This window comes from Microcebus murinus, chromosome 4, assembly GCF_040939455.1.
Source record: "Microcebus murinus isolate Inina chromosome 4, M.murinus_Inina_mat1.0, whole genome shotgun sequence".
NCBI classification, from domain to species: domain Eukaryota; kingdom Metazoa; phylum Chordata; class Mammalia; order Primates; family Cheirogaleidae; genus Microcebus; species Microcebus murinus.
The window spans coordinates 77,225,346-77,241,415 of NC_134107.1; the positions used below are offsets into that span (position 1 = coordinate 77,225,346).

Here is a 16,070-nt window from a genome sequence, read left to right on the forward strand (position 1 = left end):
TTTGACATATTTCTAAGGTTGGATATATGTTAGATATATTCTCTGGATGAGTAAAAAGAATTTCTAAGATTCAATCTAGAAAAGGAAGAAAATCTTGCAAAACATATAAATGGGGCATAAAGATCTATGAAGGAGAGATGCTGGAGATAAAATGGGTATTTTTACCTGACGTGTAGTTGGTTCTTTTTTTTTATTTTTAATTATTTTTATTTTAACATATTATGGGGGTACAAGTGTTAAGGTTACATATATTGCCCATGTGTAGTTGGTTCTAAGACTTCAAAAAATCCGTTAGGTACCCGAGGCCATAACATTCTCAGCTAAAGGTCACATAGTTAATAAGTGAATGTTGGGACCCTACAAAGATTTTCTTACTTTTAAGCTTGGAAACTGTGGTATAAAGGAGATTCTTGGACTTAATAGTTAAAAGACGTAGAACTTTAAGGCCAGCTCTTATACTATGATGTTAGTAAAGATCCTTAACATTTATTAGGTTTTAATTTAATGTTTCCCCCTAGTCTCAAATTATCCTTCTGCCTTGGCCTCCCAAAGCACCGGGATTACAGGTATCATTACTTTTCATATTGAACACTGGCCTATGCATTATAATGCTTAGTCATGAAATACCTACCTTTTCTGAGTGTTTGAACTGCCGCCAGTAACTATCATACATGCGCTTTGTAGTTCTCTCAGGATAGCAGGTCACTGTCTTAATGTAAACCTTCAGGCTTCGTTCAAGTAATTGATTAACTTCTCCATAATCATAATCATCATACCTATGAGCAATATGACAAAAGCTTTATAATGACAAAGCAAAATTTTTTAATTTCTAAAGATTATATCAAGAGACATTTATTGTCTGGTAATTAAATACCAAAAAAATCATTAATTTATCTAATAAATATTTATTTATTTATTTTAGTTTCATGACACCATGTCTCCAGAGATATCTAACAAATATTTATTGAGTGCCTATCATGTGCCATGCACCCTTCTAGTGCATCCCCCAAAATAGAAAAAAAATCCCTGGTTTCATAGAGCTTAAATTCTATTGAAGAAAAAAGGAGAAAATTAAAAAATGAACATATAGGATATTACATGGTAATAACTGCTATGGAGAGAAAATGGAACTGTGGTCGTGGAGGAGAGGAGTTGTGATTTTAAATGGGGTAGGAGGAAGGCTTCTCTGAGAGGTTGACATCTGAGTGAGTAAATATCAGAAGGTGGTGAAGAAGCACGTGTAAAGGCCCTCAGGCAGGAGGCAAATATTTCAAGGAAGAGGGAATAATCCTTGTGTCCAATGCTACTGAATAGTCAAATAGGATGACACCTGAGAAATGGCCACTGGAAATAACTATTAATATATGGAGGTCATTGGCAGCCTCAGTAAGAGCAGTTTATTGGTTGGTAGGGGTAAAAACCTGACCCTTTAGGTGAGTTCAAGAGAGAATGGTATCTTCCACTGCTCACAAAGAAAAAAAAAAAAAAAGAGAGAATGGGAGATTAGAAAATGGTGATGGTAAATATACAAAATTGTTTCAAAGAGATTTGCTGTGCATGGATGTAGAGAAATGAGGCCATAGCCAGAGGGAAAAGAAGGATAAAGCCAGGATTTTCTTTAAAGATGGGAGAAATAACACCATGTTTCTACAGCAATGGGAAAGACCCAATAGAGCAAAGCTGATTATACAGGAGAAGAAAGAATTGCTAGAACAGAGATCTTTAGAAGATGAGAGATGGGATTTTGTGCCTAAGTGCACAGGAGCATAGACAGAAATAAAAGCAGAGTAAATGAGCACAGATGCAGACAAGTGGATAAATGTAATATCAGGAGCTTGTGGAATTCCTCTTTTATAATATCCTTTTAATTAATTTTTAACCCCAAATGTAATGCTTAGTTTTAAAAAAAAGTATCTTGATGATTTTATATAAGCTTTCCTTTGTAGCACCCAATAGATAAATTCATACAATCACCACAACATTTTTTGGTCTGCAGATAATAAATATTTATTATATTTAAATTAAACCCTATTAGTGTTTATTTTTCTTATGTGTAGGTACAATATATATGTATTTTAAAATGTGATGATTCTTTGATAACTTATTGTCTAGGATGGTAGATGGACAAATAGCTCAGTTATTACATACTACCATAATAGTATCTTTTAGAATATTGTATTATTAGTTGATTTATCAGGAAGTTTTAGATTTTTTTAGTTAAAATTACAGAAAATACTTTGTTTAATAGATTGACTTCTAGTTCTACCCCATAAAGGCTTCCTGGTATATATCAGAAAGGATATAGTATATAGTCAAGTTAAATGTGTTCATAACTGAAAATTTTCTCTTTCTGCAAATCTATCTCCATAAAAGCCTTCAAAACCCAGCTCAACAAGGCTTATTCTCCAAATGTAGCTTTCTTGATTAGATTGTTCAATTTCACTTATTTATTCACTGTCCCTCAAGGCTAATTTTCTAAATTTAGAAGCCATTAATTTATAGTGGCTGATATATATTACATTCCATTGCTCTTATATGAACTTATATAACCTTTATGAGGGCAGAATCTATTCTAGTTTTGTTTATACCCTATTACCACTTCTTTAAAAATAAATAAAAAAAACCTAACTAACTAAACAAATCAGAATTTATGACAGTGATCTAAAGAGATACAATATATGTCTTTTAAAAAACTCACCTATTCTTCCAGAAAGAATTCTCAAATTTAGTCTGATTCTATCTTGTCCCCAATGATTGCTGCTGCTTTTATCCTTCCTTAGTAAATCCTTACTACTGTATTTATATGTTCATCAGTGTTAAAATTCACAACACTTAAAGAAAAATACTTCTCTATAAAAAGAAATTAAATTTTTAAATCAGAAGTCCACATGTAATATTTTGCCCCAGAATAATATACTCCTAAACAAGATTTAAATAAGACTTATGCCAGCATTTTCACTTAGAAGTGTATAAAACTGTCTATACAATGAACATACCTGATTCCAAACATACAGTGAACATAGTTAAATAAAGCTCTGCGCAGCATGGTTGTGTCAACATCCTCGTGGGTGGCCATAGTGTTGTATGTGAGATTGTAGACCATCCGAAACTTTTCATCAAGAAGATGTCCAATGTCAGAATAAAGTCTGTTCACCAGGGAGAACCCATGATTTTCCCAGGTATAGTCCTAAAAGAATAAAATGAATCCAGTTGCAAAGTGGGCATTCTCCATTTAAACTGTTTTTGTTAAATATAATTACTGAAGCAAGTAAGTGCAAACATTTCTAATTTAGTTTCTAGGTTTGCAGCTTTACTAAGACTTTGCCAAGACTCTTTTCACATCAGTTTGGAGATCAATGTGCCAGGATGTTTCCTCACAGGGTCCAGAGTTTGGGACATGAGTAATGAACTATGGCTACCTCCTGCACACTATGCCCTTACCTGGAAGGACCCCAGGAGATCTTGGACTATTCCCATGTGTCTTAATTCAATCTTACACCCTCTTAAGGAGTCATGTCACTATTGTGGCTATTTTCTAGGGGTGGGGGTAGGGCTAGCCCTTAAGCCCACAACTACTGGTATATGATCTTATTACAAAATGCCTTTTTCCTTATAAATATGACCATATCACTTGATTTCCACCCTATTCACCTCCCAAAATTATACAACTACCATGATATAATAATGCAAGTAACTGAATAAAGCAGATAGTTTACTTTTGCCATCTTAGGGGGAAAAATATTGAAATAATTATCCATCTAATGGGACCTCAAATTAGACTAAGCAGAAAACTAGATTAAATAAAAAGATTTACAGATCCTATCAAAAAAAAAATCTGCCAATTTTTTTAGAAGTCAATTTATTTACATTTCAATATTTAACCATTAAAATGACAGTATTTTCTAGTGTCTCTGAATTAAAGATATCTCATACCTGAGCTCGGAATGTTGGCAAATGCTCTTCCCCTCGTCTAGCAAAGTCTTCATACCCAAAACCGGGGTCTTCGATATATCGAGAGACATCGGATGTTACAATCATGTCATCCTCAAAATCTACAGACAATAATGAACAATCTAGTGTTAAAGATACTGTACATAGTTAAGACTACAAAACTTAAGACTAAGAAACTCCATTTTCTTCCACGTTTTAGCTTTTCCATGGATTTCTAAAGTGATGATTACTGACTCCATGGATTAAATTCATTTACCGTATCTACTGCTAAAGTTTTGAGTACAATTTCATTACCAAATACTGGCAATCTTACCATTTAGCTATAGATTTCCAGGTAAAAAAACTAACTAGATTCAAATATCTAAGGAGTAGTAGCAAAAAAATCAATAAAGTAGTTTTACTAACTTGGAAATAGAAGATAGGATAGACCTGTGAGTATAAAGCTTAAATATTTTTTTTATTTCTCCTGGGGAATGAAGTAGCAAGTTGGGAAAGAGAAGAGATAAAGATAAAAGACAACTTTGAGTTTAATTTTAAGATAAAATTTGTTAAAATTACATGGTGCTTCATCTGGGCATAGTCACAGTAAAAATCAGTTCAACATATTTCACTTTGAGGTTTTTAAAGCAGCACATAGGGAGAACGATCAGGAAGGAAGCTCAACCGGGAGAAGAGCAGGCATTTGGATGCCACTATCATTATCTGAATTTAAATAAGGTGCTAGTTAAATGGGAGGGTTCAGTTTGTGAACATTCACTGAGATTTACACCTAAGATATTTGTACTTTTCTGTGCACATGTAAACAAAAAGTACACAGCATATGGAGTAAACAATGTGCTAATGAGACTGTGATTAGAATATTACCAAAGTAGCATTCAGGAAGATAGGAAGGCAAGGATAACATTTTAAGACAACTGACTTCTGCACCCTTGAGGATATAAAAAATTCACCACTGAAAAATTTCAAATGTCCAGTGAGTATTAATTTTGGTAAAAACAATTCTCTTCAAACTCATTTTTTATTTTGTTAGTCTGTATTTATATTAAATAATTATTTTTTCCTGTTTTTAACCATTTAAAGGGAATGAACAAGCTTCATTTACTACTTTCTACTCTAGAAAATGAACATATAGTTCTCAAAAAAAATTAGCTCTTCCCATGCAAGGAACAGTATTTTCTTAACAAGTATTAAGTTTGATATTTAATAAATAATAAATACAAAATAAATAGCTAATAAAATTATGGCATAATAAAATTAATATTTTAATAATATGCCAATATTATGGCATAATAAAAACTACTTAACTGCACAAAATCTTTAGAAGCTTAAAAAGCTTTTGGTAATCCTTCCAAAAAAATACCTGTAGACTAGTAATACATCATTATCTTTAATCTTTGCTATTTCATGAAAATCCTAACAATAAATATTTTTTTCTCAGAAGTTTTTACCTTTCCTTATGTTGCTGCTGTGGACTAACTGGGGTGCTTGGTAATGGTAGGAAAGATGTGCCCAGACTACCCAATTTGGATATATCTTATTAAAATTCTTACTCAACTTTATTCTCTAACAAGAACAAACTAGCATTTATTGAGGACTTACTATATACCAAGAACTATGTTATACACTTAGTATCTATTTTTTCTTTGTTTCATTAATACCAAAAGAAATATCAACTGTAAGTTATTAATACCATTGTCAGTACTGTCAATAAGAAATACACTGTGGATTGGTGTAAAATGATGTGGAAAACTTCTAAACATTAAATTACTTGAACTGATCTGAAGCTTTTAAGTGACTTTCAGTTCTCTGAATAGACATTTTTAGGCAATTTCTCCAGTTCAGTTCTACAACCACTTTATCTTCTCTGTATGCTCCAAGTACTCTATTCAGGTGAATAGAAACACTTTTAAGATGGCATTTTCAATGGACGATCTCTTAATGTTTACAAACCAGCATATACTTTCCTTCATTCAGTATATCACATAATACTCAATAGAAATGAAGAAAAAATGTAGTAGCAATTACTGAGGCTGCTATGAAAACTAGGATTTTTGTGGGTTGCAAAGTAAAATCAAACCAAGAACAGTGAATGATAACTCTACAGAACAGTGTCTCTCTAGAAGTGATTTTTCCCCCCACACTGTACAACCAGGTGGTTTCATTTGGCAAACATTGATACTGGAGTTGAGTATTACATACTTGGTTCCTTTACTTTTGATGTTAGTTTCTGTTTGCTTAAATACATTTTCAAGTTGTTGTCTCATTTTTAAACATCTTAAAATTAACAATAAAAAGTGAGTAATTAACCAAATAAGAGCATTGATCGTAGGAAAAATTCTATGTATTACTTTAAAATTAGGAGTTAATTAAAACCTGTTTTCTAGACAATTTTGCATAAAAAGAAATGTACAAAGGTCCCTCAATCCACAAAATTTTTTTTCCTAAATTCGTCTTAAGAAGTTAAACTTAGTATTCTGATCAAATCTAAAACTATAGTTTTAATTTTATCTAAACAAATATTTCAAAGTCTGTATTCAAAGGAAATAGCATTTTGCTCATTATCTGCATTTTCCTGTCCCTAAGAAGTAGCTACTAACATAATAGAGAAACCACTTGGTTGCAGTAATGGAATATCTTTCTAACTTAAACAACAAACAAACAATAAATAAAAAGCTAATTAACCCTGTTAACAAGCTACAGAATGTGAACTCTGTAAAATACTTTAAAGATTTATTTTCTTCAAAAGAAAAACTATTCTTTGAATCCCTACATAGAATCTTGGATGCTTTATCAAACTGGTCAATCAAAAACCAAGAAATTTTTTATAGGAAAAAATAAATTCCTATTTCTAGTTTAAAACTTGGTAAGTCTATAAAAATAACTTAATTAGCTGTTGTACTGAGTCATTTTTTTCTGTATTTTCTTTGTGTATCTAGCAAATTTAGTATGGCAATGGCCAAGAGTAAAAAACACATATAATGAAATTATTTCCTTGAATGATTTATACATGAAATGGCCTCTTCTATTAAAATTAGAACATCATTTTTGGTTAGGATCCAAAACTTGCTAGTATAAATTTACTTTTGAAGGCAGTAGTCCCTGCTCAAGGATCCAAGATGATAGACTGGAATCCAAAATATATTTTCAATGTTTCAAAAGACCTAAAAGAAATAAAACATTTATATCCTTTGAGCTCTAGTGATCTTAATGAAGCTCTTAAAAATTAATGTCTGAAAATAAATAGATATCACTAACCCTAATAAAAATGATTACATTTTAAAATACTGGTTTACCTAGAAGGTTCACCCTAGGCTCATTATTTTCATTTGCCCTCACTTGTTCTCTCTGGATGATTTTTATAATCAACTCTTTTGATTTTTGCTCCCAGTTATATACTGATCACTTCCAAAATTTTACCTTGAGCTTAAAAACCTCTCTGTTACACCCTTGCTATTCCAAGTATGGTTTGCAGACTAGCAGCACTCCATCACTTGGAGGTTCAATGGAAATGTAGCTTCTGAGGCCATACCTTAGACTGCCTGACTCAACATCTGCATCTCAACAAGATGCCCCAAGTGACTCATAAGAACAACAAATTTTGAGAGGTACTGTGCTAGACATTTCCAGACTGGATGTTTTATAGACATCTCAGCTCAGAATGTCCAAAATATGCAGGACACATGTTCCTTAAGGTTACAGAGGTCTTTCTAACCATTTGGCTTCTGTGCCTATGCTTGGAGCTGGACGCTGTTTACCACATCCACTTGTACCTCCCAGCCATTGCCTGGCTTTGGCATGCTCAAGTCTTTGAAGACTTATCTTAGAGCCAATAGCTATGGGAGTTCTTCCTGTAGGCCTTGCTTCTGTCCACTCCATTCCCCCAACAAGATCAAGTTCAATGTCCTCTTATAGGCTTATATATCTTTTAAATTCTGTTAGGTATTATAATTATTTCCCTCTCATTAGCATGAGAGTGTCCTGAGGGCAGGAATCATGTTTTATTTAGCTTTAAAACCTTAGTACCTAAGTGCTGAGACTATATGGGGTACTCAATGTTTATAGAATGAATATTAAACCAGTAACTAAAACAGCAAGTTTCTTTATTTGGAATTTCCTGCTGATTAGAGGGTCTGATTTTAGTTATAGTTGTCTTCAATGGATGATATTAATTAAATGGGCTAAATTGGTTACCCAATCTGTTAGATAAAATTTCTTATAAAAAAAGATCATTAAGGGAAATGATAAATAATGTTCTTGTTCTTCCTGGTAAAACTGAGAGCTACTGGTCCATGGTATGTTTAACATTAACAAACAAGTTACAGCTAAAACAATTCTCAGAATTTATGAGACTGACTAGTCTTTTTTTTTTTTTTTTTTTTTCTTTTGTAGAGATGGGATCTTCCTCTTGCTCAGTCTGGTCTCCAACTCCTGGCCTCAAGCAATCCTCCCACCTTGGCCTCCCAGAGTGCTAGGATTATAGGCCTAAGCCATTGTGCCTGGCTAAGACCGACAAGACAGTAATTTTGAAGGTTTCTTTTAAACCAATGGAACTGTATTTTTAAAAAAGTGTTCTATAAATTTATGATTTTTGAAGGGTTTAAGCTATTTATTGAGTCTGTGCTATTTTAATAGCATTTACTATGTGGTGTTCAATATCTTTTTAGTTGTAATTGAAAAGTTCCCTTCCTATTTCAAAGTCTCTTAGAGTATTAGAAAAACCATGTTTTTGAAAATAGAGCAAAGATTCCTAGCTTTTAATACGGAATGAATTCCTCCACATTCAATCTAAGAAAATGAACTAAATAATACATTTTATAGAATTCCAAAGAAATACAAATGTAAGTGCAATGTAATTTTAGAACTAATCTGGAAAAGCAGCAATGTGAGAATAATCCTCCCACACATACCGTACCCACAAAAAAGGCAAAGATATTTTTTAAAAAATTATATCTATTGAAATGAGATTTCATTATCATTTTAAAAAATCACAAAAGTAGGATGAATTCAATATTCCTATCTAACTTTATAAGCCATTGGTCTACTTCAAGTAACATTTTTTCCAGGATAGAATATGGACTACAGAGCTGGAAGTTTCTCTTAACCGGGCCTGAAATACATTCAAAGATGTACCAGCCTAAGAAAGAAAGCAACAGCATTTGGGGAAGGCAGAGGAAGAAAACTAAATGAAAGGAAGATGGTAGTGGAATCATTTTTACAGAATCATATGGAAAATACCGAAGGCCATTCTATCAGTGTTCTAAGAACAACTATAAGGCAAAGAAATGAACAAAAGCACCTGAATGAGGAAATGAATGAAAAGTATCTCCAGAGACCACAAAAAGACTTTCTTTCTTCTCCTTCTCAAAACGAGTGGTCATTTCTTCCTGAGATGCTTCTTCATCATCCCTGTCTTCTTGAAGCCTTTTCATCCTTTCCATTAAGGCCTCTAGTTCACTTAGAGAATCCACAATCTGGAACCAGATAAGATAACGTTGGGTGCTATTAATATTAAAAATTGTTCCAGTAAACGTCTCCATCTCCCATTGTCACTTATGGACAGCGGCACAGGCACAGTTATTAAGTTCCTAAGTGGGCTTTTCACTAACTCCAGAGAGAATCGTATGACACAGTCAAACATTTTCAGAAGTATGGTATTTTTGCTTCAGTTATAATTATAAAAAGTTTATAAATATATATATATGTATGTATTTAGTCTAGAGTTCTAGCATTTGGTAAGTATTAAATTATAGGTTATTAGAAATGAGGCAGCCTCAAATTTTCTACCTTCTGCTCTCATAAGATATGTTTTCCATTGGCTGTCCCAGTGTCTCATAGACATAGATACATTGTTCTGGGACCTGCTGTGCAAAGGGTGTAACATTAAAAGCCTATGTTTACTAGAATGCACCATTGTTTAGTCTTTATAATTTGTAATGATATATATTTGCTTTAAAAGCCTCTTTTTTTTTTTTTCCTAACCCCAGATTGAGACGGCTTCAGGACTATAGGGGCAGGTCTGTTTTCTCCCTTTTGGATTCTACCTCGCTGGTCTGGAAGTCCTCCGAAGAAGTCATTATTTTTCCAAAGGAATTTGGTTTCGTGCTTGTGTAATAAAGCCAGAATTTACTTGCTCGTTATCCCTCCCTAACTTTTTCTTTTTGACTGCCACCCCTCTTTCTGGACGAAAGATCGAACATGTTTTGTGGTGTTGCACTAGTTTGTGCTCAGGGTATTCTGAATCCCACTCGTTTCCTAATTTTTACTGGATTCCAAAGCTTTGACCAAGGATATTTTTTAAGAGGTTCAAGCTAGTGACTGTTAGTAGTGCAAGAATTTGTATTGGCTTTGAATTTCATGGGCTCAGTGATTACAAACAAAGAGATGCAAAGTACAACTGTGTAAACATTTTTAAGGTGTTTCTAAAGATTTTATATTGAAATTTAATGTCTATATTTACTGAGCTCCTAAAGAAAATGGTAGAATACACATAAAGTTTTGTTTAGGAAAAGTAGACTTGTTAAACTCTTTTTAATTGAATAAAAATTAAAGTACATTGAAACCACAAAAAAAATAAATAAATAAATAAATAAATAAAAGCCTCTTTAAGACAAATCAGAACTTTAAGTACTGGTTAAATTTTTACAGTAATAAAAATTATGCAAAAACACTTCAAGTATATAATATCCTGTCTAATCAGAGAATAAATTCTCTCCAGGTATTTTTAACACTAAGAAGTTTAAAACAAAATAGTAAAGAAAAGCAGTTAAGAAAACTAACCCCATAGTTGCCTCCTGTAAGGGATGCATTCTCTATGCTGTTATCATTTGCAAGGTCGCAAACGCAGAAATTGTTGACCGATATTAGCCTGAATCCATTGGAGATTTCTGGATCTCTCTCTGGATTGATACCACTACCAAAAACAAAGCTTGCCAAAGCATGATAATGTGCCAGTAGGACCACAGCATGTACCAGTTCAGGCAGAGACCAATTGTTTTCTCCAGTTTTGACAAGTTTCTGGAATGAGAAAGCAAATCAGAGCATATATGAAAACCATTGAATGCTTCAAAGTAATTTTAATTAAAAGCATGGAAAATCTACCAAATTTCATATATCCATTTGTTACAGCCTAACCAAGTTGTATGGCCCACCGCACAGAGAAGAGCCAATACGCTGAGACAGCCGGGGTTACAGCAGGGGAGATCCATCTCTTTGCTAGGCACTCTGCAATATTAAACTCTCTCTCTCTGCTGAAACTTCGGCTATCTCACTGTATTGGCTGCACTTGCCCCTATCGTACTGTTTTTCTCTCTGACATTTTGGGCTTCCTATCCGGTCAAGTAAATGGAAAGTTTGACTTGGGTCCAATCTAATAGACTGGGTGTCCCTACAAACTACTGAAGACTCTCTTTTGGGAGCTGGAGACAAATTTGTAACAGAATAAACAACAGTATGGGGGACCAGGCATCTGCCGTGCCAGAAGGTAGCCCGCTAGGATGATTTCTCAAAAATTGGAAATCTTTTAGGTTTTTCCCACTGACCTGCAAACAGTGTTTCTTTGCAAAACTGCTTGGCCATATTACTCTCTGCGACCAGGAGAACAGTAGTCAGTGAATGGATTCCTTAATTACAATGCAATTCTGCGGTGAGATTTATTCTCCAAAAGGACGGACTGAAACTGACTCAACACATAAAGACAATTTCTACAGCCCTAGAACCCAGCCACTTAGCAGATCCAAATGTCTAGCCCTTTGTCTGTCAAACTATCTTTATAAACCCTTTGTCCCTATTCAATTTTCTCTGGGATACAGATTTGAGAAATTCCTCCTGTCTCCTCACTTGGCACTATGCGATATGCAACTTTTTCTGCAGCAACTCCAACTATCTCAGTGTATTGGCTCGTCTCTGTGCAGTGGTCAATACAACTTGGTTGGTCTGTAACACATTTATAGCAATTAAACTTAAAACTCTCTTCTAAAAATGTTTCCTATATTAATATTAAAAATATGGCTTTGGTCAAACAGTGTTCCAGTAAAGCTAGCAAACCTAACAATGTAATTATGCTGCAGCTTCTAAATCCCTTATTATATAATAGATCTTCTGCTTCTAAAGCACTTTTATGTATTATTTTTATGTTATTTTAATGAGATACTTTCAGAGAATCATAGAACATTTGAAGGGACTTTAAAGATTATCTAGCAAAATCATTAATTTTAAGGTTTTTGGGAAACTTTGTCTAACAAAAATCACATAAAAATCCAATTCAGCAATTTAAATTTTAGATATTCTTTATATACCTTCTGAGGGAGAAAAACCCTGCAGCAAATGACAAAGCCATAGAATACTACCTCACATTTAAATAAGAATTTTTAAAATGTCAAAGCTCTTTTTCATATGCTATTTTACCTGATCTTCCAGCTGAAATGACAGAATCACAGATGAAGCCATTAAAATAAGTAATTCTTCCACTCACTTTTTCCAAGACTGAATTCTACCAATTAATTCATCAGGGGTTCTTCCCTATCAGTATTCTCTCTCCTTCTCTCTATCTTTCAGGTGTAGAGCAGGGTTTGGGGTAGGCAAGGATCTTATCCCTCTCTTTCCCCTCCCCCTAAATCTAAAACTTTCATTTGACCTACTTAAACGGTAAAACAAAACAAACACACACAAAAAACTGCTTTCTTTTGCTTTACTTTCCATTATTTAACTATTATACATACACATACATATATAATTTGTTACCAAAAGCCCAGGGAAAAAAAGTCAAATTCTACCACCCTAATATAACTTTTACATATCTTCTTTTATTTTTATAAGCATTATTTTAGTTATAATCATATATATCCATTTTTATGCTTTTCAAATTTGACATTGTAACAGGTTCATTTTTCATGAGGCTACACTGTCATATTAATTTTTAAGCATAGGCCTTTATTGTATATCAAGGGATGTACATAACTACTTCTCCCTTCCCATATTGTTCGACATACATATGTCTAAATTTTTTTGTTTATTTGCTACTATAAATAGCATCTTCATGCTATAGCTTTGTTTATATTTTAGAAATACTTCCTAATAGGATTGTTAGGGTAAAGAGTATTAATATTTTTATGCTGTTTGATAATACTGCCAGAGAGATTTCCAAAAGGTTTGGTAGAATTTATAATGCCTTTGCCAATCTTTGCAGGGTTATCATTAAACCTGAAAGTTCAGACAACACTCATCACCTCTAATTTCTCACCTCTCATTCATTTCTACTTTTTTTTTTATTAATTATGATCTGGTTTCTTTTTCAAATAAACTCCTGAAGCTGCATTTTCTAAGGCCACATATTCCTTGTCCTATTTGATCTCTGCAGAATTTACATTGTTCACTTCCTCCCTTTTTGACTTTGCAAAGGGTTGGCGGAAAAGTACATTTTCTACCCTGAGATGTATCTTTTGCTATTACTGTATTCTATCCATTATCTTCTTTCCTTGTATAATATCTCCCTGGATAGAACATTCATTCCTTCAACTTGACCTTTGCTTATCTGTAAATAACTATCCAATTTTATTTCTCCCCCACCCCACCCCCATCTTGAGTTACAGACCTATATTTCCTTCAGCAAGGAGACATCACTTTGTGGATGTCATAATCTGTTGGCAGCACATGTATGCTTACGCCATGAAGAAGGAAACTTTAGTCATTCTCCTGTTCCATCCCCTGTCTCCATCCTCACATCCTGCCAGTCACCAAGTCCTGCTTATTCTCATGCACTGTAAGTATTACAATCTCACTTCTCTTCTTTATCTCCCCATACTTTTTTTTTTAAAAATCATCTCTCAGGTGCAGTACTATGACTGGCCTCCCTGCTTCTATTCTGTACAATTTGTGATTTATCTTCTCCATCACCAAATATATTTATATTACAACTCGGTACAAAAGCCTTTAGTGATTCTTGATTCTCTATCATTTTCATCTCCAAGATTTTTTGATCATATGTACTCCCAACAGTAACAACTGGGGGACCAAACCCTGATAGTATGTATAGTTATTTATAAATTAATATATACTTATAAAATATATTTTATATAGAATAGTTATATAAATGTATATAATACTAATATAAAATACACAAATAAAGAAACTTAAAAGGTCAAGAGTATACACTCCCACACACACTGCATTTACTAATATTTTCAAGGTCTGTCTTGTGTATCCCCTGAAGTATCACAACATAACTCTGGAGACCATAACAGAATTTCTGAGAATAAAATACAAATTCTTTTTTTTTTTTTGAGACGGTCTTGCTCTGTTGCCCAGGCCAAAGTGCAGTGTCATCATAGCTCACAGCAACCTCAAACTCCTGGGCTCAAGCAGTTCTCCTGCCTCAGCCTCCAGAGTAGCTGGGACTATAGGCATGAACCACCCACCTGGCTAATTTTCTATATTTTGTAGAGACAGGGTCTCACTTTTGCTTAAGCTGGTCTTGAACTCTTGGCCTCAATCCTCTCGCCTAAGACTCCCAGAGTGCTGGGATTATGAGCATGAGCCACCACACCTGGCCAACAAATTCTTTAATACAGTATTGATTTGGTCATTCAATACAATTCTTCCCATTTTCATGTCTTCCCATTCCCCATACTCCACCTTATATAAACATTCCTCCACTCCAATAACCTGAAGCTATTAGCTATTCTTCCAATATATAAACATTACATGCTCTATTCTTTCTGTAAATGCTCTCTTCTACTTGAAAACTCCCACTTATTGATCAAGACCAAGCTCAAATGTCACCTCTTTCAAGAAACCTTCTGATCCATTCTCTTTATTCATACACTACTGTGCTATGATTATTATCATTACCCCCTGCATCTCCTCCCCTAGACTCCAAGCACATCCAAGGGTTAGGGTCTTCATCTTTACCCACCAAAGTATCTGGCACACAGAAATTAAGACATAACATAAAAATAATGATTAATTCCTTTATCTAACATATTATCAAATCAGAACATAAACTTTAGGACAGCATCGTACTTCATGAATTCCCAGATAGATCATCAAAATCTGAGAATATACAGATTGACAAAAGCTACATTTGATTAGATGGACAAAAACGAACAAAAATGTAGTCTAATGAGAGGATAAAAAAAATCAAGGATATTTCTGGGCATTAGAGACAGAGCTTTCAAATAATAAAGGCTCCTATTGATAATAAATTAGATGATAGCTCCTATTTATTGAATAGTTACCATGTGCCAAGCATAGAGGTAGGCATATTATATAACCATCTCATCCTATAGGCCTTTGATGGAAGCTCTTTTTTGAAACACAAATACTCTAAGTCAATCACAACTCTATTTCTCATCTAAGCTCTAGTTTCTAAAGGCATTTGGCATTCACACACCAGCTGGCAAATCACTTTTTTATTTGCAAAATCATGTTTTGGGAATCTTAAAATTATGAAATGTTAGAACTAGAAAGGAGTTTAGAACTCATTAATTTAGCCCTCTCATTCCACAGAGGGGACAGCTGAGGCCCATAGAAGTTAATTTACTAAAGGGCACAAACTTGTAACAGAGTAGAGACTAGAATGCAGGCACCCTATCATGTTAATATTATTTTCTTTGTTCTACCTACTGCTTAAAAAGAGAAGCCAACTTTTCTCACAGCCATTCACCAAAGTACTTGTACAAGCTAATTAGTGATTACTTAAATAGGAGAAGCATTTGTTTGTCCATATATTAAACCCACTGACATTCTATACTTATCTTTTCTACACATATTAATATAATAGTTTTTATTTTTCAAGTTTTTAATATGCAAGAGTTTAAAATTAAGTCCTAAGCAAAGTCCTTTATATTTCAAAGAAATGCTCAGTACCTGAATGTGCTCTTTCGTGATCAGCCAGGGTCGATGTGCTAGCAGCTTATTTATTTCATTAAGATTTTTCAGTCTTTGTGGCACATATTCCAAACCATTCAACCACTCAGGAATACCTCCAGTCTTCAAAAATTCATCCACGTGCATGTTTATTAAATAGGAACAGCGATGTCTAGCTGCAGCCTAAAGCACAAAGAAAAGAATTCGTTGATAAAACAATCATGGGAAAGTCTCATTCCACTATTTCTAAACAAATA

General features: G+C 33.7%; 1 protein-coding gene across 1 annotated transcript in view; it reads right to left on the reverse strand.

The window, feature by feature from the left end:
• SESN3 (sestrin 3) overlaps window positions 1–16,070 on the reverse strand; it is a 75,432-nt gene that overhangs the window by 8,560 nt on the left and 50,802 nt on the right. Inside the window, exons 4-9 of the mRNA XM_012743920.3 lie at window positions 15,814–15,996; window positions 10,729–10,965; window positions 9,248–9,422; window positions 3,934–4,052; window positions 2,997–3,187; window positions 632–776 (exon numbers count right to left, since the gene is read on the reverse strand). Coding sequence (XP_012599374.1) covers window positions 632–776; window positions 2,997–3,187; window positions 3,934–4,052; window positions 9,248–9,422; window positions 10,729–10,965; window positions 15,814–15,996 — 1,050 coding nt within the window. The remainder of the gene's footprint in view (window positions 1–631; window positions 777–2,996; window positions 3,188–3,933; window positions 4,053–9,247; window positions 9,423–10,728; window positions 10,966–15,813; window positions 15,997–16,070) is intronic.